We start from the raw sequence: 25,234 nt of genomic DNA on the forward strand, positions 1-25,234 counted from the left end.
CATAAAATATGGTTGTCCATCATACGACGATCAGCCACCATATTCAAACCACTGACAGGTGAAGTGGATACCATTAATCACATTCTGTGACACACAACACCCGCCTAACATTGCAGGCCAAATAGACGACCGTGTCGTGAAGGCTCCCCCAGCTGGACAATGTACCCTGGCATGTTAATATTGGCTCAGAGATATTTCAAGGACCCCAGCAGGATTTCCCATATCCCAATCTGATCAAGAAGCTGAGGGATGCACCAGAATAAGTCGAATCCACTCAAAATAAAGTCTAAAATCACAAAAAAAAATGTTCTACTGAGTTCCTTTGTGACATTTTGATAAATTATTTCAATTATTTCAACAGCACAATAGATCTTGTGATTTATTTGTGTTAAAGCCCAACAGAAAGGGGCTGGATTACAGATCAGAACTGAATAGGGGTGTTCTCTCTCTGTGGTGTACATTCAGCTGACATGCAATGGAGGGAGGGAAACTTTGTTCTGAAGCTCTGTATAAAACAGTAAACACATACAGACACATGCTCACATACAGACACATGAGTGATGGAGATCTCAGCTCTCTTTATTGGCCTGATTCTGTCTCTGGGTTTGCGTAAACTGAACTCAACTCTTGTCTTGAATGGTTCTGAGGATGCTGTGAAACAAAGGGCTGGGCTTACAGAGGATAGGAGTGGTGCTGGGGTCAGCACTGAGGCCTCATCTGTGAAATGTAAGCTTCAGGGTACCAGTCGTCTGCCTGCATTCTCAATGGATGGTGACTACGTTATTGGAGGTGTTGTCGGAATACACACCAGCATGCACACAGTCACACATAACTACACCACCATGCCTGAGCCACTGAGGTGCACAGGGAGGTCAGTAAGAGGGAGAAATGGTGAATAAGGACTTTTAAATGGGGATAGAAATGTTTAACAATATATGACGTACTTACAACTAAATGCTTCAAACTCTTCTGTGTCAGTCGGAATGTTTTAAATTCTTATAGTTTGGTCAATGATAATTGTTTGGATCATGGAATCAGCACAGTTACAAGTGAGTTCAGTCATTTCAAGTGTTTTTATTTTTATTATTATTTTTTGAAATGTCTAGAATTGTGCTGGTGTTTTGATTGGATATCTTTTATGGTTTGTCGTTTCTCGTGTTGTGAATTGTACTGATTACATGTACATTTGGATAATGACACGATTGTCTGTGTGCAGCATTGAGGCCCGTGAACTGCGCTTCTCACGCGCAATGATCTTCGCCATCGAGGAGATTAACAACAGCTCGGAGCTGCTGCCAGGCATCAAACTCGGTTATCAGATCCACGACTCGTGCGCAGCAGTGCCCGTGACGGTGCAAGTGGCATTTGAGTTTTTAAATGGTCTGGACCCGGTGTTTTACACGGGCGGTAATTGCTCACAATCAGGGATGGTAACAGCTGTCGTCGGTGAGTCTAGCTCCACGCCATCCATCAGCATGTCACGAGTCATCGGGGCCTTCAACGTTGCTCAAGTAAATATCTTGAACTTCAGTCAAAATATATTTTTGATATATATATCTAACTGTAGATTTTTTGTTTTTCACTTTGAAGAATAACCGTATTGTTTTCCTTCAGGTGAGCCACTTTGCCACTTGTGCGTGTCTGTCCGATAAGCTGCAGTTCCCGACTTTCTTCAGAACAATCCCGAGTGATCAGTTCCAGGCTGACGCGCTGGCCAAGCTGGTGAAACACTTTGGCTGGACTTGGATAGGTGCTGTCCGCTCGGATTCGGACTATGGCAATAACGGCATGGCGACTTTCCTGCAAGCAGCCCAGAAGGAGGGGATCTGTGTGGAATACTCTGAATCTTTCCACCGTGACCACCCACGCAGCAGGATCCAGAGAGTAGCAGACGTTATCCGCAGGTTTCTGCATCACTGATTGTGCTTTTGTTTCCTGTGTGACACTGACCTTCTGCACGCAAAACAACAATGTCTTGCAAGGCATACAACAAAAGATTTTTTGTTGTTATTTCTTTTATTATGTTTCTTATTCTCATAATTGATGCAGATATTGTTATGAAACAGAGTCTGTGACACCCAAAGTGTTCATCCACCACATCAAAAAGTGTATCTCATGGCCTTTTTTCTTTCTTTCACCAGTCTTGATATTTGTTTGGTGTAATATGATGTAATCGTATCTCTTCAGGTCGACAGCAACGGTTGTTGTTGCATTTTTGGCCCCTCCAGAAATGAGGATCCTAATGGAGGAGCTGTCAGCCGAGCCCTCTCCTCCTCGTCAGTGGATCGGCAGTGAGGCCTGGCTAACCAACAGAGACTTGCTGAAGTTCAGCTCGATTGCTGGAGCCATTGGATTTGGGATTCAGCGATCTGTCATTCCAGGTCTGAGAGAGTTCTTGCTGGATCTCTCTCCCACCAAAGTGGCTGCGTCTCCACTGCTTACTGAGTTCTGGGAGGAGGCATTCAACTGCAGGCTGGGAAAACGTGAGCCCGTTATGCTGATGTTATTCACAATTTGGCCTTATGGTTGTGTTGTTGTGTTGATCGTTTGCTTGAGTGGAGCTTATTGTGTTAAAACGTCATCAGCTGCTTTAAGAAGCACAAATTTGTGGAAAATCAATTGATATCGAGCAAAGACTTGAGGTGGACAGAAGATGCAGCTCTGCGAATAATATTAGCTTATAACTTCATTTCAATTTTACATTCTATGTAGATTTTGCATTAACTTGGCTGCAGTGGTTGATACTAAAACTGAAGTAATGAACACCAGCACACATTAAATTGACAGTCTTCAGACACAAAGGGAATGAAAGATAATATTAAAAAAAAAATAATCTATTCACCATATAATTCAGACTATGATATGATGAGGTCATATTTGTTATATTTTTCAAACATAGAAACAAGTCAAGTTACTTTGTGATTATACTGGAAACATGGTGGACTGTTTTTGTTTTTATAAATGCTCTCATCATATCAGGAGGGATTTGTGTTGATATGAGTTTGTTTCCATAAAAGTTACTAAAACAAGACCTGACACAAGTTAAGACAGCTTTAAGATTTCAAGAAAAATCGATGAAGACGTGTTTGTAAAACACTGCAGTAACATGTGGAATAAGCATGTTTATGAACTGATCTGTACAATATAGATGTATGAGTTTCTGCAGGTACGTAACATAAAACTACAAATGAGGGACAAGAAAATAACAAACACAGCAATTGATACTATTGTTATATCTTTGTCAAAGTTAAAGTCACCTTCTGTCTCTGTGTGTTTTCAGCTGCAGCCGTGGATGAGAGAGTGTGTGATGGATCTGAAGACATACAGACGCTCCAGAGCCAGTACACTGACACATCTCAGCTCCGAATCACTAACATGGTGTACAAGGCTGTTTATGCAATAGCACATGCCATTCATAATTCAGTGTGTCAGGAAACAAATTCTACAACTCAGTGTGACAAAATCACCAGGATCGAGCCCAGAGAGGTTAGTCGAAATGTACAACGAACACCCAAGTGCTCTTGCTTTCAAGAGAGACTTTTAATATAACATACCTATCTAATATACCATCACTGTCTTACTTTACTTCACCCTCACAGCTTCTCACTCAGCTGAAGAAAGTAAATTTTTCCCAAAATGGTTATGATGTTTCATTTGATGCCAATGGGGATCCTGTGGCCACATATGAGCTGGTAAACTGGCAAAAGAGTGAAAGTGGCAGCACTGAGTTGGTGACAGTAGGTTTCTATGATGCATCACTGCCAGCAGGCCAGGAGTTCAGTATCAACAGGAACCTCACCTGGATGGAAGGTAGAACACAAGTAAGGAGTGGTGGACAAATTTCACAACTCTGATGACGGGCTGAATTTTCTCAACCAGCAGCTAATTTTAAACGAATTCAGCAAATGTTATGATGCATTAGAAATTAAGTTAAACAGTTACAATACAGACAGCTTTCATTTTAACTTGTTTATAACAATTTGCTTTTATCTTTACTTGTTTAAAACAAATCAGTGACAGATGTAAGGCTGAGGACACAACAGATAAACATACTACTTTCTGTGTGATGACATCCTTTTGTTTGTTTAAGAGATGTATTTGTGAGCCCATTCACCATCATAAAATATTGGCATTCAACATTTCTCCAAATCAGAAGAAATGTGAGTGAGTGTCATGCAGACTTTTGCTGTTCAAATCATGAATCAGTCATGTGAGACAAACCACTGTGTTCACTGATATGAGAGGGACCAACTCTACTAACTCATTCACTGACTCACCCCCTCCTGACTGTACAGTGCAAACTGTTGAGACAACCAGGTTATACACTACTGTGCCAATCTGACATCAGCTATATTTGTAGAAATCTGTCAAGCCAATCACCATGTTAACCCTGCCCGCTAGGAAAAGAAACTTTGGCACTTTTTTCTACTCAGTCTGAGCTGTCCCAGGTCACACTCAGTCCCCTGAACTGAGTTGAAGGTGGAACACATGCTGCAGGAATCGATCATTCACTCAGTCAGCACTCTCGCTCTCCAGGCCTTGGAGCTGGAGGTCTGTTAGGACTGTACAAAATATCAATCTCTTGATCATCTTTCTGCAAGTTAGAACCTTCACAGACGGTGAAGAGGATACTTTGTCATTGCAGTCAAATGTCAAATGGATCCTTGTGCATATTTACATAAGTGCTGCATGAAAAGTGATGTGCATGAAAAATATCCAATGACCTACAATGAAAACAGCTTGAGATATGTGATGCTTGAATGATTCATGTTAATTACATCATAATTTCTGATGTGGCATTCTTCACATGACGTGTACCAGCCGAGACTTGACAAGTGCAATTGTGTTTGTGATGACAGAAGACTGAGCAATCATCATCTTCATCTTCCGTCAATCGTTACTGCACAGCTCAAAAAGATACATTGCATTTGAGTAACCACAGTGGGAACTGGAGTTTACGGTGATCAGTTCTTCTTCCATGGCCTATCAGTTTTGAGAGACAAAAAGAAATTCATCCATTAATTTCAGTTTGAATTTGTTTGTATCTACATGTCAGGTCCCTGTGTCAGTGTGCAGTGACAGCTGTCCTCCAGGAACTCGTAAAGTGCTGCAGAAAGGAAAACCCATCTGCTGTTATGATTGTATACTGTGTCCTGAGGGAGAGATTAGCAATGCTACAGGTAACTTTTTGTTTCTCATGCATGTTGACATCAAATATTCGCCCACTAAAGGTTTTTTGGGGTTATTTTTTTTTTTTCAGATTCTCCTGATTGTTTCCCTTGTCCCATGGAGTTCTGGCCTAACGCAGAAAGAGACTCTTGTCTCCCTAAACCTGTAGAGTTTCTGTCCTTTGACGAGGTCCTAGGAATCATCCTGGCTGCATTCTCAGTTGCTGGTGCCTGTCTTGCCATTATAACAGCGGCTGTGTTCTTTCATCACAGGACATCCCCGATTGTCAGGGCCAACAACTCTGAGCTGAGCTTCCTGCTGCTCTTCTCCCTGACTCTCTGTTTCTTATGTTCATTAACTTTCATTGGAGCACCCACTAAGTGGTCCTGCATGCTGCGCCACACAGCATTTGGGATCACCTTCGTCCTCAGCATCTCTTGTGTTCTTGGGAAAACAATAGTTGTGTTGATGGCCTTCAAAGCTACACTCCCAGGTAGTAACGTCATGAAATGGTTTGGTCCTCCACAGCAAAGAATGACTGTGGTGTCTTTTACATTTGTTCAAGTTTTAATATGTACCATTTGGTTGGTTCTTAGTCCCCCTTTTCCGATGAAAAACCTGACCACATACAAAGAGAGGATCATCCTGGAGTGTGCATTGGGCTCAGATATTGGGTTCTGGGTTGTGCTCGGGTACATCGGCCTGCTGGCTGCCTTTTGCTTAGTGTTAGCTGTCTTAGCCCGCAAACTACCTGATAATTTTAATGAAGCCAAGCTTATCACCTTCAGCATGTTGATATTCTGTGCAGTGTGGCTCACCTTTATCCCAGCGTATGTCAGCTCTCCTGGGAAATTTACTGTGGCTGTGGAGATTTTTGCCATTTTGGCCTCCAGTTTTGGGTTAATTCTGTGTATATTTGCTCCAAAGTGTTTCATCATATTGTTTAGGCCAGAGAAGAACACAAAGAAACATTTAATGAACAAAAGTTGATCTTAAGAGATATGAGGTTTGAAAACAGTTAACATACATAAAATATGGTTGTCCATCATACGTCGATCAGCCACAACATTCAAACCACTGACAGGTGAAGTGGATACCATTAATCACATTCTGTGACACACAACACCCGCCTAACATTGCAGGCCAAATAGACGACCGTGTCGTGAAGGCTCCCCCAGCTGGACAATGTACCCTGGCATGTTAATATTGGCTCAGAGATATTTCAAGGACCCCAGCAGGATTTCCCATATCCCAATCTGATCAAGAAGCTGAGGGATGCACCAGAATAAGTCGAATCCACTCAAAATAAAGTCTAAAATCACAAAAAAATAATGTTCTACTGAGTTCCTTTGTGACATTTTGATAAATTATTTCAACAGCACAATAGATCTTGTGATTTATTTGAGTTAAAGCCCAACAGAAAGGGGCTGGATTACAGATCAGAACTGAATAGGGGTGTTCTCTCTCTGTGGTGTACATTCAGCTGACATGCAATGGAGGGAGGGAAACTTTGTTCTGAAGCTCTGTATAAAACAGTAAACACATACAGACACATGCTCACATACAGACACATGAGTGATGGAGATCTCAGCTCTCTTTATTGGCCTGATTCTGTCTCTGGGTTTGCGTAAACTGAACTCAACTCTTGTCTTGAATGGTTCTGAGGATGCTGTGAAACAAAGGGCTGGGCTTACAGAGGATAGGAGTGGTGCTGGGGTCAGCACTGAGGCCTCATCTGTGAAATGTAAGCTTCAGGGTACCAGTCGTCTGCCTGCGTTCTCAATGGATGGAGACTACGTTATCGGAGGTGTTGTCGGAATACACACCAGCATGCACACAGTCAAACATAACTACACCACCATGCCTGAGCCACTGAGGTGCACAGGGAGGTCAGTAAGAGGGAGAAATGGTGAATAAGGACTTTTAAATGGGGATAGAAATGTTTAACAATATATGACATACTTACAACTAAATGCTTAAAACTCTTCTGTGTATGTCGGATTGATATTTCAATCTATGTTTTTAATTCTTATAGTTTGTTAAATGATAATTGTTTGTATGACAGAATCAGCACAGTTACAAGTGAGTTCAGTCATTTCAAGTGTTTTTATATATATTTTTATTTAATGTCTATAATTGCAGTTGACCTTTTGATGTTTTCATTGGAAACCTTTTTTGGTTTGTCGATTTTCGTTTTGTGAATTGTACTGATTACATGTACATTTGGATATTGACACGAGTGTCTGTGTGCAGCATTGAGGGCCGTGAACTGCGCTTCTCACGCGCAATGATCTTCGCCATCGAGGAGATTAACAACAGCTCGGAGCTGCTGCCAGGCATCAAACTCGGTTATCAGATCCACGACTCGTGCGCCGCAGTGCCCGTGGTGGTGCAAGTGGCGTTTGAGTTTTTAAATAGTCTGGACCCGGTGTTTTACACGGGCGGTAATTGCTCACAATCAGGGATGGTGACAGCTGTCGTCGGTGAGTCTGGCTCCACGCCATCCATCAGCATGTCACGAGTTATCGGGGCCTTCAACGTTGCTCAAGTAAATATCTTGAACTTCAGGCAAAAAGTGTTTTTTTTTTCAATACTTAGAAGTTGATTTTTTGTTTTTCACGTTGAAGAATAACCGTATTGTTTTCCTTCAGGTGAGCCACTTTGCCACTTGTGCGTGTCTGTCCGATAAGCAGCAGTTCCCGACTTTCTTCAGAACAATCCCGAGTGATCAGTTCCAGGCTGACGCGCTGGCCAAGCTGGTGAAACACTTTGGCTGGACTTGGATAGGTGCTGTCCGCTCGGATTCGGACTATGGCAATAACGGCATGGCGACTTTCCTGCAAGCAGCCCAGAAGGAGGGGATCTGTGTGGAATACTCTGAATTTTTCTATCGGACCCACCCACGCAGCAGGATCCAGAGAGTAGTTGACGTTATCCGCAGGTTTCTACGTCACTGATTGAGGCTTTTGTTCCCTGTGTGACACTGACTTTCTACTACCAAAACAACAATGTCTTGCAAAGCATAAGACAAAAGATATTTATTCATTATTTCTTTTATTATGTTTCTTATTCTCATAATTGATGCAGATATTGTTATGAAACAGAGTCTGTGACACCCAAAGTGTTCATCCACCACATCAAAAAGTGTATCTCATGGCCTTTTTTCTTTCTTTCACCAGTCTTGATATTTGTTTGGTGTAATATAATGTAATCATATCTCTTCAGGTCGACAGCGACGGTTGTTGTGGCATTTATGGCAGCTCCAGAAATGAGGATCTTAATGGAGGAGTTGTCAGCCGAGCCCTCTCCTCCTCGTCAGTGGATCGGCAGTGAGGCCTGGGTAACCAATAAAGACATGCTGAAGTTCAGCTTCTTTGCTGGAGCCATTGGATTTGGGATTCAGCGATCTGTCATTCCAGGTCTGAGAGAATTCTTGCTGGATCTCTCTCCCACTAAAGTGGCTGCGTCTCCAGTGCTTACTGAGTTCTGGGAGGAGGCATTCAACTGCAGGCTGGGAAAAAGTGAGCCAGTTATGCTGATGTTTAACACTGATGTTATTCACAATTTGGCCTTATGGTTGTGTTGTTGTGTTGATTGTTTGCTTGAGTGGAGCTTATTGTGTTAAAACGTCATCAGCTGCTTTGAGATTAAAGCACAGATTTGTTTGGAGTGGAAAATCAATTGATATCGAGCAAAGACGTGAGGTGGACAGAAGATGCAGCTCTGCGAATAATCTTACCTTATAATTTCAATTCAATTTTACATTCTATGTAGATTTTGCATTAACTTGGCTGCAGTGGTTGATACTAAAACTGAAGTAATGAACACCAGCACACATTAAATTGACAGTCTGCAGACGAAAAGGGAAAGAAAGATAATATTTAAAAAAAAAATCTATTCACAATATAATTCAAACACAGCAATTGATACTATTGTTATATCTTTGTCAAAGTTAAAATCACCTTCTGTCTCTGTGTGTTTTCAGCTGCAGCCGTGGATGAGAGAGTGTGTGACGGATCTGAAGACATACAGACGCTGCAGAGCCAGTACACTGACACATCTCAGCTCCGAATCACTAACATGGTGTACAAGGCTGTTTATGCAATAGCACATGCCATTCATAATTCAGTGTGTCAGGAAACAAATTCAACTACTAAGTGTGATAAAATCACCAGGATAGAGTTAAAAGAGGTCAGTCGAAATGTAAAATGAATACATCAGCTGTCTTAATTTCACCATACTATAGTTTTTTACATCATATACAAAGAATTTATGTTGTCTTTTCTCTTCTTGCTGTCCTTTTTTACATCATCCTCACAGCTTCTCACTCAGCTGAAGAAAGTAAATTTTTCCCAAAATGGTTATGATGTGTCATTTGATGCCAATGGGGATCCTGTGGCCACATATGAGCTGGTTAACTGGCAAAAGAGTGAAAGTGGCAGCCTTGAGTTGGTGACAGTAGGTTTCTATGATGCATCACTGCCAGCAGGCCAGGAGTTCAGTATCAACAGGAACCTCACCTGGGTGGAAGGTAGAACACAAGTAAGGAGTGATGGACAAATTTTACAACTCTGATGAATTTTATGATGCATTAGAAATTAAGTTAAACAGTTACAATACATACAGACAGCTTTCATTTTAACTTGTTTATAACAATTTGCTTTTATCTGTGCTTGTTTAAAACAAATCAGTGACAGATGAAAGGCTGAGGACATAACAGATAAACATACAACTTTCTACATGATGACATCTTTTTGTTTGTTTAAGAGATGTATTTGTGAGCCCATTCACCATCATAAAATATTGGCATTCAACATTTCTCCAAATCAGAAGAAATGTGAGTGAGTGTCATCCAGACTTTTGCTGTTCAAATCATGAATCAGTCATGTGAAACAAACCACTGTGTTCACTGATATGAGAGGGACCAGTCCTCAACTCTACTAACTCATTCACTGACTCGCCCCCTCCTGACTGTATAGTGCAAACTGTTGAGACAGCATGAGACCAGGTTATACACTACTGTGCCAGTCTGACATCAACTATCCATCCATCCATCCATTTTCTATACCGCTTATCCATCAGGGTCTCAGGGTAGCTGGAGCCTATCCCAGCTGACCAGGGGCGAGAGGCGGGGTACACCCTGGACTGGTCACCAGTCAATCGCAGGGTCAATACACAAACACAGGCAACCACACACTCTCACACTCACACCTAGGGGCAATTTAGAGTAGCCAATTAATTCTACAAATATAGTTGATGTCAGGGCGGCACGGTGGTGCAGTGGTTAGCACTGTCGCCTCATAGCAAGAGGGTTCCAGGTTTGAATCCTGGTCTGGGCCCTTCTATGTGGAGTTTGCATGTTCTCCCCTGCGTGGGTTTTCTCCGGGTACTCCGGCTTCCTCCCACAATACCAAAAACATGCACATTAGGTTAATTGGCTACTCTACATTGCCCCTAGGTGTGAGTGTGTGTGGTTGTCTGTCTTTGTGTGTGTCCCTGCGATTGACTGGCAACCAGTCCAGGGTGAACCCCGCCTCTCACCCGTAGTCAGCTGGGATAGCTCCCCCGCGACCCTGACAGATAAGCCGTATAGAAAATGGATGGATGGATGGATTTGTTTGTATCTCCATATCAGGTCCCTGTGTCAGTGTGCAGTGACAGCTGTCCTCCAGGAACTCATAAAGTGCTGCAGAAAGGAAAACCCATCTGCTGTTATGATTGTATACTGTGTCCTGAGGGAGAGATTAGCAATGCTACAGGTAACTTTTTGTTTATAATGCATGTCGACAACATCAAATATTTGCCCGCTAAAAGTTCTTTTTGGGTCATTTTTTCTTTTCAGATTCTCCTGATTGTTTCCCTTGCCCCAAGGAGTTCTGGCCTAACACAGAGAGAGACTCTTGTCTCCCCAAGCCTGTAGAGTTTCTGTCCTTTGACGAGGTCCTAGGAATCATCCTGGCTGCATTCTCAGTTGCTGGTGCCTGTCTTGCCATTATAACAGCGGCTGTGTTCTTTCGTCACAGGACATCCCCGATTGTCAGGGCCAACAACTCTGAGCTGAGCTTCCTGCTGCTCTTCTCCCTGACTCTCTGTTTCTTATGTTCATTAACTTTCATTGGAGCACCCACTGTGTGGTCCTGCGTTCTGCGCCACACAGCATTTGGGATCACCTTCGTCCTCTGCATCTCTTGTGTTCTTGGGAAAACAATAGTTGTGTTGATGGCCTTCAAAGCTACACTCCCAGGTAGTAACGTCATGAAATGGTTTGGTCCTCCACAGCAAAGAATGACTGTGGTGTCTTTTACATTTGTTCAAGTTTTAATATGTACCATTTGGTTGGTTCTTAGCCCCCCTTTTCCAATGAAAAACCTGACCACATACAAAGAGAGGATCATCCTGGAGTGTGCATTGGGCTCAGATATTGGGTTCTGGGTTGTGCTCGGGTACATCGGCCTGCTGGCTGCCTTTTGCTTGGCGTTAGCTGTCTTAGCCCGCAAACTACCTGATAATTTTAATGAAGCCAAGCTTATCACCTTCAGCATGTTGATATTCTGTGCAGTGTGGATCACCTTTATCCCAGCGTATGTCAGCTCTCCTGGGAAATTTACTGTGGCTGTGGAGATATTTGCCATTCTGGCCTCCAGTTTTGGATTAATTCTGTGTATATTTGCTCCAAAGTGTTTCACCATATTGTTTAGGCCTGAGAAGAACACCAAGAGACATTTAATGAACAAAAATTGATCTTAAGAGATATGAGCTTTGAAAACAGTTAACATACATAAAATATGGTTGTCCATCATACGTCGATCAGCCACAACATTCAATCCACTGACAGGTGAAGTGGATACCATTAATCACATTCTGTGACACACAACACCCGCCTAACATTGCAGACCACATAGACGACCGTGTCGTGAAGGCTCCCCCAGCTGGACAATGTACCCTGGCATGTTAATATTGACTGAAAGATATTTCAAGGACCCCAGCAAGATTTCCCATATCCCAATCTGATCAAGAAGCTGAGGGATGCACCAGAATAAGTCGAATCCACTCAAAATAAAGTCTAAAATCATAAAAAAATATGTTCTACTGAGTTCCTTTGTGACATTTTGATAAATTATTTCAATGATTTCAACAGCACAATAGATCTTGTGATTTATTTGAGTTAAAGCCCAACAGAAAGGGGCTGGATTACAGATCAGAACTGAATAGGGGTGTTCTCTCTCTGTGGTGTACATTCAGCTGACATGCAATGGAGGGAGGGAAACTTTGTTCTGAAGCTCTGTATAAAACAGTAAACACATACAGACACATGCTCACATACAGACACATGAGTGATGGAGATCTCAGCTCTCTTTATTGGCCTGATTCTGTCTCTGGGTTTGCGTAAACTGAACACATCTCTTGTCTCTAATGGTTCTGAGGATGCTCTGAAACAAAGGGCTGGGCTTACAGAGGATAGGAGTGGTGCTGGGGTCAGCACTGAGGCCTCATCCGTGAAATGTAAGCTTCAGGGTACCAGTCGTCTGCCTGCATTCTCAATGGATGGAGACTACGTTATTGGAGGTGTTATCGGAATACACACCAGCATGCACACAGTCAAACATAACTACACCACCATGCCTGAGCCACTAAGGTGCACAGGGAGGTCAGTAAGAGGGAGAAATGGTGAATAAGGACTTTTGAATGGGGATAGAAATGTTTAACAATATATGACGTACAACTAAGTGCTTAAAACTCTTCTGTGTATGTCGGATTGATATTTCAATCTATGTTTTATTTAAATGCTTTGATTCTTATAGTTTGGTAAATGATAATTGTTTGTATGACAGAATCAGCACAGTTACAAGTGTGTCATTTCAAGTGTTTTTATTTTCATTTTTTTTAAGTCTATAATTGTGCTGGTGTTTTGATTGGATACCTTTTGTGGTTTGTCGTTTGTCCTATTGTGAATTGTACTGATTACATGTACATTTGGATATTGACACGAGTGTCTGTGTGCAGCATTGAGGCCCGTGAACTGCGCTTCTCACGCGCAATGATCTTCGCCATCGAGGAGATTAACAACAGCTCGGAGCTGCTGCCAGGCATCAAACTCGGTTATCAGATCCACGACTCGTGTGGCGCAGTGCCCGTGACGGTGCAAGTGGCATTTGAGCTTTTAAATGGTCTGGACCCGGTGTTTTACACGGGCGGTAATTGCTCACAATCAGGGATGGTGACAGCTGTCGTCGGTGAGTCCAGCTCCACGCCATCCATCAGCATGTCACGAGTCATCGGGGCCTTCAGCGTTGCTCAAGTAAATATCTTGAACTTAAGTCAAAATATATTTTTGATATATATATCTAACTGTAGATTTTTTGTTTTTCACTTTGAAGAATAACCGTATTGTTTTTCTTCAGGTGAGCCACTTTGCCACTTGTGCGTGTCTGTCCGATAAGAAGCAGTTCCCGACTTTCTTCAGAACAGTACCGAGTGATCAGTTCCAGGCTGACGCGCTGGCCAAGCTGGTGAAACACTTTGGCTGGACTTGGATAGGTGCTGTCCGCTCGGATTCGGACTATGGCAATAACGGCATGGCGACTTTCCTGCAAGCAGCCCAGAAGGAGGGGATCTGTGTGGAATACTCTGAATCTTTCCACCGTGACCACCCACGCAGCAGGATCCAGAGAGTAGCAGACGTTATCCGCAGGTTTCTGCATCACTGATTGAGGCTTTTGTTCCCTGTGTGACACTGACCTTTTGCTACCAAAACAACAATGTCTTTCCAAGCATAAGACAAAAGATTTTTTTTGTTATTTCTTTTATTATGTTTCTTATTCTCATAATTGATGCAGATATTGTTATGAAACAGAGTCTGTGACCCCCAAAGTGTTCATCCACCACATCAAAAAGTGTATCTCATGGCCTTTTTTCTTTCTTTCACCAGTCTTGATATTTGTTTGCTGTAATATAATGTAATCATATCTCTTCAGGTCAACAGCGATGGTTGTTGTGGCATTTGTGGGAGCTCCAGAAATGAGGATCTTAATGGAGGAGTTGTCAGCCGAGCCGTCTCCTCCTCGTCAGTGGATCGGCAGTGAGGCCTGGGTAACCAATAAAGACATGCTGAAGTTCAGCTTCTTTGCTGGAGCCATTGGATTTGGGATTCAGCGATCTGTCATTCCAGGTCTGAGAGAATTCTTGCTGGATCTCTCTCCCACTAAAGTGGCTGCGTCTCCACTGCTTACTGAGTTCTGGGAGGAGGCATTCAACTGCAGGCTGGGAAAAAGTGAGCCAGTTATGCTGATGTTTAACACTGATGTTATTCACAATTTGGCCTTATGGTTGTGTTGTTGTGTTGATTGTTTGCTTGAGTGGAGCTTATTGTGTTAAAACGTCATCAGCTGCTTTGAGATTAAAGCACAGATTTGTTTGGAGTGGAAAATCAATTAATATTGAGCAAAGACGTGAGGTGGACAGAAGATGCAGCTCTGCGAATAATCTTACCTTATCATTTCATTTCAATTTTACATTCTATGTAGATTTTGCATTAACTTGGCTGCAGTGGTTGATACTAAAACTGAAGTAATGAACACCAGCACACATTAAATTGACAGTCTGCAGACACAAAGGGAAAGAAAGATAATATTTAAAAAAAAAATCTATTCACAATATAATTCAGACTATGATATGATGAGGTCATATTTGTTATATTTTTAAAACATAGAAACAAGTCAAGTTACTTTGTGATTATACTGGAAACATGGTGGACTGTTTTTGGATTTTATAAATGCTCTCATCATATCAGGAGGGATTTGTGTTGATATGAATTTGTTTCCATAAAAGTTACTAAAACAAGACCTGACACAAGTTAAGACAGCTTTCAGATTTCAAGAAAAATAGATGAAGACGTGTTTGTAAAACACTGCATTAACATGTGGAATCAGCGTGTTTATGAACTGATCTGTACAATATAGATGTATGAGTTTCTGCAGGCACATTACATAAAACTACAAATGAGGGACAAGAAAATAACAAACACAGCAATTGATACTATTGTTATATCTTTGTCAAAGTTAAAATCACCTTCTGTCTCTGTGTGTTTTCAGCTGCAGCCGTGGATGAGAGAGTGTGTGATGGATCTGAAGACATACAGACGCTCCAGAGCCAGTACACTGACACATCTGAGCTCCGAATCACTAACATGGTGTACAAGGCTGTTTATGCAATAGCACATGCCATTCATAATTCAGTGTGTCAGGAAACAAATTCAAGTACTAAGTGTGACAAAATCACCAGGATAGAGTCCAAACAGGTCAGTTGAAATGAACAATGAATACCCAAGTGCTCTTGCTTTCAAGAGAGACTTTTAATATAACATACCTATCTAATATACCATCACTGTCTTACTTTACTTCATCCTCACAGCTTCTCACTCAGCTGAAGAAAGTAAATTTTTCCCAAAATGGTTATGATGTGTCATTTGATGCCAATGGGGATCCTGTGGCCACATATGAGCTGGTTAACTGGCAGAAAAGTGAAAGTGGCAGCCTTGAGTTGGTGACAGTAGGTTTCTATGATGCATCACTGCCAGCAGGCCAGGAGTTCAGTATCAACAGGAACCTCACCTGGATGGAAGGTAGAACACAAGTAAGGAGTGGTGGACAAATTTCACAACTCTGATGACGGGCTGAATTTTCTCAACCAGCAGCTAATTTTAAACGAATTCAGCAAATGTTATGATGCATTAGAAATTAAGTTAAACAGTTACAATACAGACAGCTTTCATTTTAATTTGTTTATAACAATTTGCTTTTATCTGTACTTGTTAAAACAAATCAGTGACAGATGTAAGGCTGAGGACACAACAGATAGACATACTACTTTCTGTGTGATGACATCTTTTTGTTTGTTTAAGAGATGTATTTGTGAGCCCAGTCACCATCATAAAATTTTGGCATTCAACATTTCTCCAAATCAGAAGAAATGTGAGTGAGTGTCATGCAGACTTTTGCTGTTCAAATCATGAATCAGTCATGTGAGACAAACCACTGTGTTCACTGATATGAGAGGGACCAACTCTACTAACTCATTCACTGACTCACCCCCTCCTGACTGTACAGTGCAAACTGTTGAGACAACCAGGTTATACACTACTGTGCCAGTCTAACATCAACTATCCATCCATCTCTCCATCCATCCATTTTCTATACCGCTTATTCGTCAGGGTCGCAGGGGAGCTGGAGCCTATCCCAGCTGACTACGGGCGAGAGGTGGGGTACGCCCTGGACTGATCGCCAGTGAACACACAAACATAGACAACCACTCACTCTCACACTCACACCTAGGGGCAATATAGAGTAGCCAATTAACCTAATGTGCATGTTTTTGGCATTGTGGGAGGAAGCCGGAGTACCCGGAGAAAACCCACGCAGGTACAGGGAGAACATGCAAACTCCACATAGAAGGGCCCAGACCGGGATTTGAACCTGGACCCTCTTGCAATGAGGTGACAGTGCTAACCACTGCACCACCGTGCAGCCATATTTGTAGAAATCTGTCAAGCCAATCACCATGTTAACCCTGTCCTCTAGGAAAAGAAACTTTGGCACATGTTTCTACTCAGTCTGAGCTGTCCCAGGTCACACTCAGTCCCCTGAACTGAGTTGAAGGTGGAAGACATGCTGCAGGAATCGATCATTCACTCAGTCAGTACTCTCACTCTCCAGGCCTTGGAGCTGGAGGTCTGTTAGGACTGTACAAAATATCAGTCTCTCAATCATCTTTCTGCAAGTTAGAAAGGCAATGCAACAGCAGAGCATTGTGTGTCAGCCACAGACCGTGAAAAGGAGACTTCATTGCAGTCATTCATTGCAAACAGATGCCAAATGGATCCTTGTGAATATTTACATAAGTGCTTCATGAAACGAGCCAATATCCAATGACCTACAATGAAAACAGCTTGAGATATGTGATGATTGTACGATTCATGTTAGTTACACCATCATTTCTGATGTGCATTCTTCAAATGACAAGTATACCAGCTGAGGCTTGACAAGTGCAAAGCAGCAGACCACTGTTCAAGACCAACTGATAAATTGATATTTTTTTACCGACACGTTGTGACAGAGCAGATTCTTCTTTTCACTGATCCATGCACTGATTTCAGTTGAACTGAATTTGTTTGTGTCTACATGTCAGGTCCCTGTGTCAGTGTGCAGTGACAGCTGTCCTCCTGGAACTCGTAAAGTGCTGCAGAAAGGAAAACCCATCTGCTGTTATGATTGTATACTGTGTCCTGAGGGAGAGATTAGCAATGCTACAGGTAACTTTTTGTTTGTAATACATATTTAAGAAATCAAGGATGTGACTGCTAAAAGTTCATTTTGGGTCATTTTTTTTTCAGATTCTCCTGATTGTTTCCCTTGTCCCAGGGAGTTCTGGCCTAATGCAGAGAGAGACTCTTGTCTCCCCAAGCCTGTAGAGTTTCTGTCCTTTGACGAGGTCCTAGGAATCATCCTGGCTGCATTCTCAGTTGCTGGTGCCTGTCTTGCCATTATAACAGCGGCTGTGTTCTTTCGTCACAGGACATCCCCGATTGTCAGGGCCAACAACTCTGAGCTGAGCTTCCTGCTGCTCTTCTCCCTGACTCTCTGTTTCTTATGTTCATTGACTTTCATTGGAGCACCCACTATGTGGTCCTGCATGCTGCGCCACACAGCATTTGGGATCACCTTCGTCCTCTGCATCTCTTGTGTTCTTGGGAAAACAATAGTTGTGTTGATGGCCTTCAAAGCTACACTCCCAGGTAGTAACGTCATGAAATGGTTTGGTCCTCCACAGCAAAGAATGACTGTGGTGTCTTTTACATTTGTTCAAGTTTTAATATGTACCATTTGGTTGGTTCTTAGTCCCCCTTTTCCATTGAAAAACCTGACCACATACAAAGAGAGGATCATCCTGGAGTGTGCATTGGGCTCAGATATTGGGTTCTGGGTTGTGCTCGGGTACATCGGCCTGCTGGCTGCCTTTTGCTTAGTGTTAGCTGTCTTAGCCCGCAAACTACCTGATAATTTTAATGAAGCCAAGTTTATCACCTTCAGCATGTTGATATTCTGTGCAGTGTGGATCACCTTTATCCCAGCGTATGTCAGCTCTCCTGGGAAATTTACTGTGGCTGTGGAGATTTTTGCTATTCTGGCCTCCAGTTTTGGTTTAATTTTGTGTATATTTGCTCCAAAGTGTTTCACCATATTGTTTAGGCCAGAGAAGAACACCAAGAAACATTTAATGAACAAAAATTAATCTTAATCTTATGCACCAGAATAAGTCGAATCCACTCTCTCAAAAATAAGGCCATGTCCAAAATAAAGTCTAAAATCACAAAAAAAAAATTGTGCTACTGAGTTCCTTTGTGACATTTTGATAAATTATTTCAATTATTTCAACAGTACAATAGATCTTGTTATTTATTTGACATAAAACTCAACAGAAAGGGGCTGGATTTACAGATCAGAACTGAATAGGGGTGTTCTCTCTCTGTGGTGTACATTCAGCTGACATGCAATGGAGGGAGGGAAACTTTGTTCTGAAGCTCTGTATAAAACAGTAAACACATACAGACACATGCTCACATACAGACACATGAGTGATGGAGATCTCAGCTCTCTTTATTGGCCTGATTCTGTCTCTGGGTTTGCGTAAACTGAACACAACTCTTGTCTCTAATGGTTCTGAGGATGCTGTGAAGCAAAGGGCTGGGCTTACAGAGGATAGGAGTGGTGCTGGGGTCAGCACTGAGGCCTCATCTGTGAAATGTAAGCTTCAGGGTACCAGTCGTCTGCCTGCATTCTCAATGGATGGAGACTACGTTATTGGAGGTGTTGTCGGAATACACACCAGCATGCACACAGTCAAACATAACTACACCACCATGCCTGAGCCACTGAGGTGCACAGGGAGGTCAGTAAGAGGGAGAAATGGTGAATAAGGACTTTTGAATGGGGATAGAAATGTTTAACAATATATGACGTACTTACAACTAAGTGCTTAAAACTCTTCTGTGTATGTCGGATTGATATTTCAATCTATGTTTTAAATTTTTATAGTTTGGTAAATGATAATTGTTTGTATGACAGAATCAGCACAGTTACAAGTGAGTTCAGTCATTTCAAGTGTTTTTTTTATAATTTTTTCATTTAATGTCTACATTTGGATATTGACACGAGTGTCTGTGTGCAGCATTGAGGGCCGTGAACTGCGCTTCTCACGCGCAATGATCTTCGCCATCGAGGAGATTAACAACAGCTCGGAGCTGCTGCCAGGCATCAAACTCGGTTATCAGATCCACGACTCGTGCGCAGCAGTGCCCGTGACGGTGCAAGTGGCGTTTGAGTTTTTAAATAGTCTGGACCCGGTGTTTTACACGGGCGGTAATTGCTCACAATCAGGGATGGTGACAGCTGTCGTCGGTGAGTCCAGCTCCACGCCATCCATCAGCATGTCACGAGTCATCGGGACCTTCAACGTCGCTCAAGTAAATATCTTGAACTTCAGGCAAAAAATGTTTTTTTTTAATACTTAGAAGTTGATTTTTTGGTTTTCACGTTGAAGAATAACCGTATTGTTTTTCTTCAGGTGAGCCACTTTGCCACTTGTGCGTGTCTGTCCGATAAGCAGCAGTTCCCGACTTTCTTCAGAACAATCCCGAGTGATCAGTTCCAGGCTGACGCGCTGGCCAAGCTGGTGAAACACTTTGGCTGGACTTGGATAGGTGCTGTCCGCTCGGATACGGACTATGGCAATAACGGCATGGCGACTTTCCTGCAAGCAGCCCAGAAGGAGGGGATCTGTGTGGAATACTCTGAATCTTTCTATCGGACCCACCCACGCAGCAGGATCCAGAGAGTAGCAGACGTTATCCGCAGGTTTCTGCATCACTGATTGAGGCTTTTGTTCCCTGTGTGACACTGACCTTCTTCACGCAAAACAACAATGTCTTACCAAGCATAAACCCAAAGATATATATTTGTTATTATTTGTTTGTTTATATTTTTTATTCTCATAATTGAGTCCAGTCTTGATATTTGTTTGGTGTAATAATGTAATCATATCTGTTCAGGTCAACAGCAATGGTTGTTGTGGCATTTGCAACTTCTTTAGAAGTTAGGATCCTGCTGGAGGAGCTGTCAGCCGAGCCCTCTCCTCCTCGCCAGTGGATCGGCAGTGAGGCCTGGGTAACCAATAAAGACATGCTGAAGTTCAGCTTCTTTGCTGGAGCCATTGGATTTGGGATTCAGCGATCTGTCATTCCAGGTCTGAGAGAATTCTTGCTGGATCTCTCTCCCACTAAAGTGGCTGCGTCTCCGGTGCTTACTGAGTTCTGGGAGGAGGCATTCAACTGCAGGCTGGGAAAAAGTGAGCCAGTTATGCTGATGTTTAACACTGATGTTATTCACAATTTGGCCGTGTGGTTGTGTTGTTGTGTTGATCGTTTGCTTGAGTGGAGCTTGTTTTGTTAAAATGTCATCAGCTGCTTTTGGATCAAAGAACAGATTTGTTTGGAGTGTAAAATCAATTGATAAAGCAAATGAAGCAATGACATGAGGTGGACAGAAGATGCAGCTCTGTGAATAATCTTACCTTATAATTTAATTTCAATTTTACATTCTATGTAGATTTTGCATTAACTTGGCTGCAGTGGTTGATACTAAAAGTGAAGTAATGAACACCAGCACACATTAAATTGACAGTCTGCAGACACAAAGGGAAAGAAAGATAATATGGAAAAAAAATCTATTCACCATATAATTCAGACTATGATATGATGAGGTCATATTTGTTATATTTTTAAAACATAGAAACAAGTCAAGTTACTTTGTGATTATACTGGAAACATGGTGGACTGTTTTTGTTTTTATAAATGCTCTCATCATATCATATCTGTTAATATGAGTTTGTTTCCATGAAAGTTACTAAAGTTGCTGCACCTCATGGGGGCAGCCGTGACCCAGAGGTAGGAGAAGCGGCTTGTGATCGGAAGGTCTCCAGTTCGATTCCCCCATTGAACGGGCAGGAAATGTTTGAATGTGGAGAGGTTTGTCCCTCCATTAGTCGGCTGATGTGCCCTTGAGCAAGGCACTTAACCCCAAGTTTGCTCCCCAGGTGTTTGATGCAGCACATTACTGCATTACTATTACCTGTGTGTATGTTTCACTGCATGTAATTTGCTGGGTGTTGCATATGTCTTCAACTAGGGAATAAGGAGTTAAATGCAGAAGACAAATTCAGTTTGTGTATGTAAAACTATGTATACTGCGAATAAAGTGATTCTTCTTCTAAAACTAGGCCTGAAACAAGTTAAGACAGCTTTAAGATTTCAAGAAAAATAGATGAAGACATGTTGCATTAACATGTGGAATAAGCATGTTTATGAACTGATCTGTACAATATAGATGTATGAGTTTCTGCAGGCACGTTACATAAAACTACAAATGAGAGACAAGGAAATAACAGACACAGCAATTGATACTATTGTTATATCTTTGTCAAAGTTAAAATCACCTTCTGTCTCTGTGTGTTTTCAGCTGCAGCCGTGGATGAGAGAGTGTGTGACGGATCTGAAGACATACAGACGCTGCAGAGCCAGTACACTGACACATCTCAGCTCCGAATCACTAACATGGTGTACAAGGCTGTTTATGCAATAGCACATGCCATTCATAATTCAGTGTGTCAGGAAACAAATTCAACTACTAAGTGTGATAAAATCACCAGGACAGAGTCCAAACAGGTCAGTTGAAATAAACAATGAGCACCGAAGTGCTCTTACTTTCAAGAGCGGCTTTTAATATAACATACCTAACTAATATACCATCACTGTCTTACTTTGCTTCATCCTCACAGCTTCTCACTCAGCTGAAGAAAGTCAATTTTTCCCAAAATGGTTATGATGTGTCATTTGATGCCAATGGGGATCCTGTGGCCACATATGAGCTGGTTAACTGGCAAAAGAGTGAAAGTGGCAGCCTTGAATTGGTGACAGTAGGTTTCTATGATGCATCACTGCCGGCAGGCCAGGAGTTCAGTATCAACAGGAACCTCACCTGGATGGAGGGCAGCACACAGGTAAGCAGTGATGGACAAATTTCACAACTCTGATGAAGGGCTGATTTCTTTCAACCAGCAGATAATTTTAAATGAATTCAGCAAATTTTATGATGCATTAGACAGCTTTCATTTTAACTTGTTTATAACAATTTGTTTTTATCTGAATTGGTGAACTGTGCTTGTTAAATCAGCGACAGATGAGAGGCTGAGGACATAACAGATGAACATACTGCTTTCTATGTGATGACATCTTTTTGTTTGTTTAATAGATGTATTTGTGAGCAGATAAGTGCTGCATGAAAAGAAGCAATATCCGATGACCTACAATGAAAACAGCTTGAGATATGTGATGATTGTACGATTCATGTTAGTTACATCATCATTTCTGATGTGGCATTCTTCACAAGCTGAATTTATTTGTATCTCCATGTCAGGTCCCTGTGTCAGTGTGCAGTGACAGCTGTCCTCCTGGAACTCGTAAAGTGCTGCAGAAAGGAAAACCCATCTGCTGCTATGATTGTATACTGTGTCCTGAGGGAGAGATTAGCAATGCTACAGGTAACTTTTTGGTTCTCATGCATGTCGACATCAAAAAATCGCCTGCTAAAAGTTCTTTATGGGTCATTTTTGTTGCTTGTTTTTTTCCAGATTCTCCTGATTGTTTCCCTTGTCCCAAGGAGTTCTGGCCTAATGCAGAGAGAGACTCTTGTCTCCCCAAACCTGTAGAGTTTCTGTCCTTTGACGAGGTCCTAGGAATCATCCTGGCTGCATTCTCAGTTGCTGGTGCCTGTCTTGCCATTATAACAGCGGCTGTGTTCTTTCGTCACAGGACATCCCCGATTGTCAGGGCCAACAACTCTGAGCTGAGCTTCCTGCTGCTCTTCTCCCTGACTCTCTGTTTCTTATGTTCATTGACTTTCATTGGAGCACCCACTGAGTGGTCCTGCATGCTGCGCCACACAGCATTTGGGATCACCTTCGTCCTCTGCATCTCTTGTGTTCTTGGGAAAACAATAGTTGTGTTGATGGCCTTCAAAGCTACACTCCCAGGTAGTAACGTCATGAAATGGTTTGGTCCTCCACAGCAAAGAATGACTGTGGTGTCTTTTACATCTGTTCAAGTTTTAATATGTACCATTTGGTTGGTTCTTAGTCCCCCTTTTCCAATGAAAAACCTGACCACATACAAAGAGAGGATCATCCTGGAGTGTGCATTGGGCTCAGATATTGGGTTCTGGGTTGTGCTCGGGTACATCGGCCTGCTGGCTGCCTTTTGCTTAGTGTTAGCTGTCTTAGCCCGCAAACTACCTGATAATTTTAATGAAGCCAAGCTTATCACCTTCAGCATGTTGATATTCTGTGCAGTGTGGATCACCTTTATCCCAGCGTATGTCAGCTCTCCTGGGAAATTTACTGTGGCTGTGGAGATATTTGCCATCCTGGCCTCCAGTTTTGGATTAATTCTGTGTATATTTGCTCCAAAGTGTTTCATCATATTGTTTAAGCCAGAGAAGAACACAAAGAAACATTTAATGGACAAAAATTAATCTTAATCTTATGGACCAGAATAAGTCGAATCCACTCACTCAAAAATAAGGCCATGTCCAAAATAAAGTCTAAAATCACAAAAAAAAATTGTGCTACTGAGTTCCTTTGTGACATTTTGATAAATTATTTCAATTATTTCAACAGTACAATAGATCTTGTTATTTATTTGACATAAAACCCAACAGAAAGGGGCTGGATTTACAGATCAGAACTGAATAGGGGTGTTCTCTCTCTGTGGTGTACATTCAGCTGACATGCAATGGAGGGAGGGAAACTTTGTTCTGAAGCTCTGTATAAAACAGTAAACACATACAGCATGCTCACATACAGACACATGAGTGATGGAGATCTCAGCTCTCTTTATTGGTCTGATTCTGTCTCTGGGTTTGCGTAAACTGAACACAACTCTTGTCTCTAATGGTTCTGGGGATGCTCTGAAGCAAAGGGCTGGGCTTACAGAGGATAGGAGTGGTGCTGGGGTCAGCACTGAGGCCTCATCTGTGAAATGTAAGCTTCAGGGTACCAGTCGTCTGCCTGCATTCTCAATGGATGGAGACTACGTTATTGGGGGAGTTTTCTCTATGCACCGCTACAAACAAACAGTGGAGAATAACTACACCACCATGCCTGAGCCTCTAAAGTGCACAGGGAGGTTAGTAAGAAATGTGGAGAATGAATGAGAATTCAGATGTTTAAAACTGTACTTATTGTATTATGTGCTTTAAGTTATCCTGCAAAGAGCGGAGTATTGATAAAAACTATTTGAGTCATTCAGCTGATTAATAATCAATAGGAAATTCCTATGAATTTTACAATGATGTCTGAAATTGTGGTGCTCTGAGATGTTATCAGTAATGATCCAAAACTAATATTTGCGGTTCTCCTTGTGTCTTTTAGTTCGTAAAGTGTTCTGTTTATGTGTAAATATAGACATTTACATGAGTGTCTGTGTGCAGCATTGAGGCCCGTGAACTGCGCTTCTCACGCGCAATGATCTTCGCCATCGAGGAGATTAACAACAGCTCGGAGCTGCTGCCAGGCATCAAACTCGGTTATCAGATCCACGACTCGTGCGCCGCAGTGCCCGTGACGGTGCAAGTGGCATTTGAGCTTTTAAATGGTCTGGACCCGGTGTTTTACACGGGCGGTAATTGCTCACAATCAGGGATGGTGACAGCTGTCGTCGGTGAGTCCAGCTCCACGCCATCCATCAGCATGTCACGAGTCATCGGGGCCTTCAGCGTTGCTCAAGTAAATATCTTGAAATTCAGGCAAAATGTATTTTTAATTTATATATAACTGTAGATTTTTTGGTTTCCACTTTGAAGAATAACCGTATTGTTTTCCTTCAGGTGAGCCACTTTGCCACTTGTGCGTGTCTGTCCGATAAGCTGCAGTTCCCGACTTTCTTCAGAACAATCCCGAG

General features: G+C 42.2%; 4 protein-coding genes across 4 annotated transcripts; all 4 read left to right on the forward strand.

Moving 5' to 3' along the window:
• The first annotated feature begins 760 nt into the window (after nt 1–760).
• LOC124059380 (extracellular calcium-sensing receptor-like) lies at nt 761–6,513 on the forward strand. The gene is made up of 8 exons (XM_046389324.1): nt 761–871; nt 1,217–1,511; nt 1,615–1,904; nt 2,188–2,483; nt 3,281–3,486; nt 3,600–3,821; nt 5,057–5,180; nt 5,261–6,513. Exons 1-8 carry the CDS (start codon nt 765–767, stop codon nt 6,157–6,159), a joined length of 2,439 nt encoding a protein of 812 aa, XP_046245280.1. The 5' UTR covers nt 761–764; the 3' UTR covers nt 6,160–6,513.
• Nucleotides 6,514–6,792: 279 nt separating this feature from the next.
• Nucleotides 6,793–11,910, forward strand: LOC124059180 (extracellular calcium-sensing receptor-like). Its single transcript, XM_046389004.1, has 8 exons — nt 6,793–7,058; nt 7,423–7,717; nt 7,821–8,110; nt 8,395–8,690; nt 9,155–9,360; nt 9,490–9,711; nt 10,805–10,928; nt 11,012–11,910. Exons 1-8 carry the CDS (start codon nt 6,952–6,954, stop codon nt 11,908–11,910), a joined length of 2,439 nt encoding a protein of 812 aa, XP_046244960.1. The 5' UTR covers nt 6,793–6,951.
• Nucleotides 11,911–14,105: 2,195 nt separating this feature from the next.
• Nucleotides 14,106–18,456, forward strand: LOC124059384 (extracellular calcium-sensing receptor-like). Its single transcript, XM_046389328.1, has 5 exons — nt 14,106–14,440; nt 15,261–15,466; nt 15,580–15,801; nt 17,353–17,476; nt 17,558–18,456. The coding sequence occupies exons 1-5, from the start codon at nt 14,155–14,157 to the stop codon at nt 18,454–18,456; spliced, it is 1,737 nt and encodes a 578-aa protein (XP_046245284.1). The 5' UTR covers nt 14,106–14,154.
• A 550-nt stretch (nt 18,457–19,006) lies between these two features.
• On the forward strand, nt 19,007–24,024 carry LOC124059181 (extracellular calcium-sensing receptor-like). The gene is made up of 8 exons (XM_046389005.1): nt 19,007–19,113; nt 19,393–19,687; nt 19,789–20,078; nt 20,273–20,568; nt 21,738–21,943; nt 22,057–22,278; nt 22,695–22,818; nt 22,909–24,024. Exons 1-8 carry the CDS (start codon nt 19,007–19,009, stop codon nt 23,805–23,807), a joined length of 2,439 nt encoding a protein of 812 aa, XP_046244961.1. The 3' UTR covers nt 23,808–24,024.
• The last annotated feature ends 1,210 nt before the right edge of the window (nt 24,025–25,234 follow it).

The sequence above is a fragment of the Scatophagus argus genome, chromosome 5 (genome assembly GCF_020382885.2).
Source record: "Scatophagus argus isolate fScaArg1 chromosome 5, fScaArg1.pri, whole genome shotgun sequence".
NCBI classification, from domain to species: Eukaryota; Metazoa; Chordata; class Actinopteri; family Scatophagidae; genus Scatophagus; species Scatophagus argus.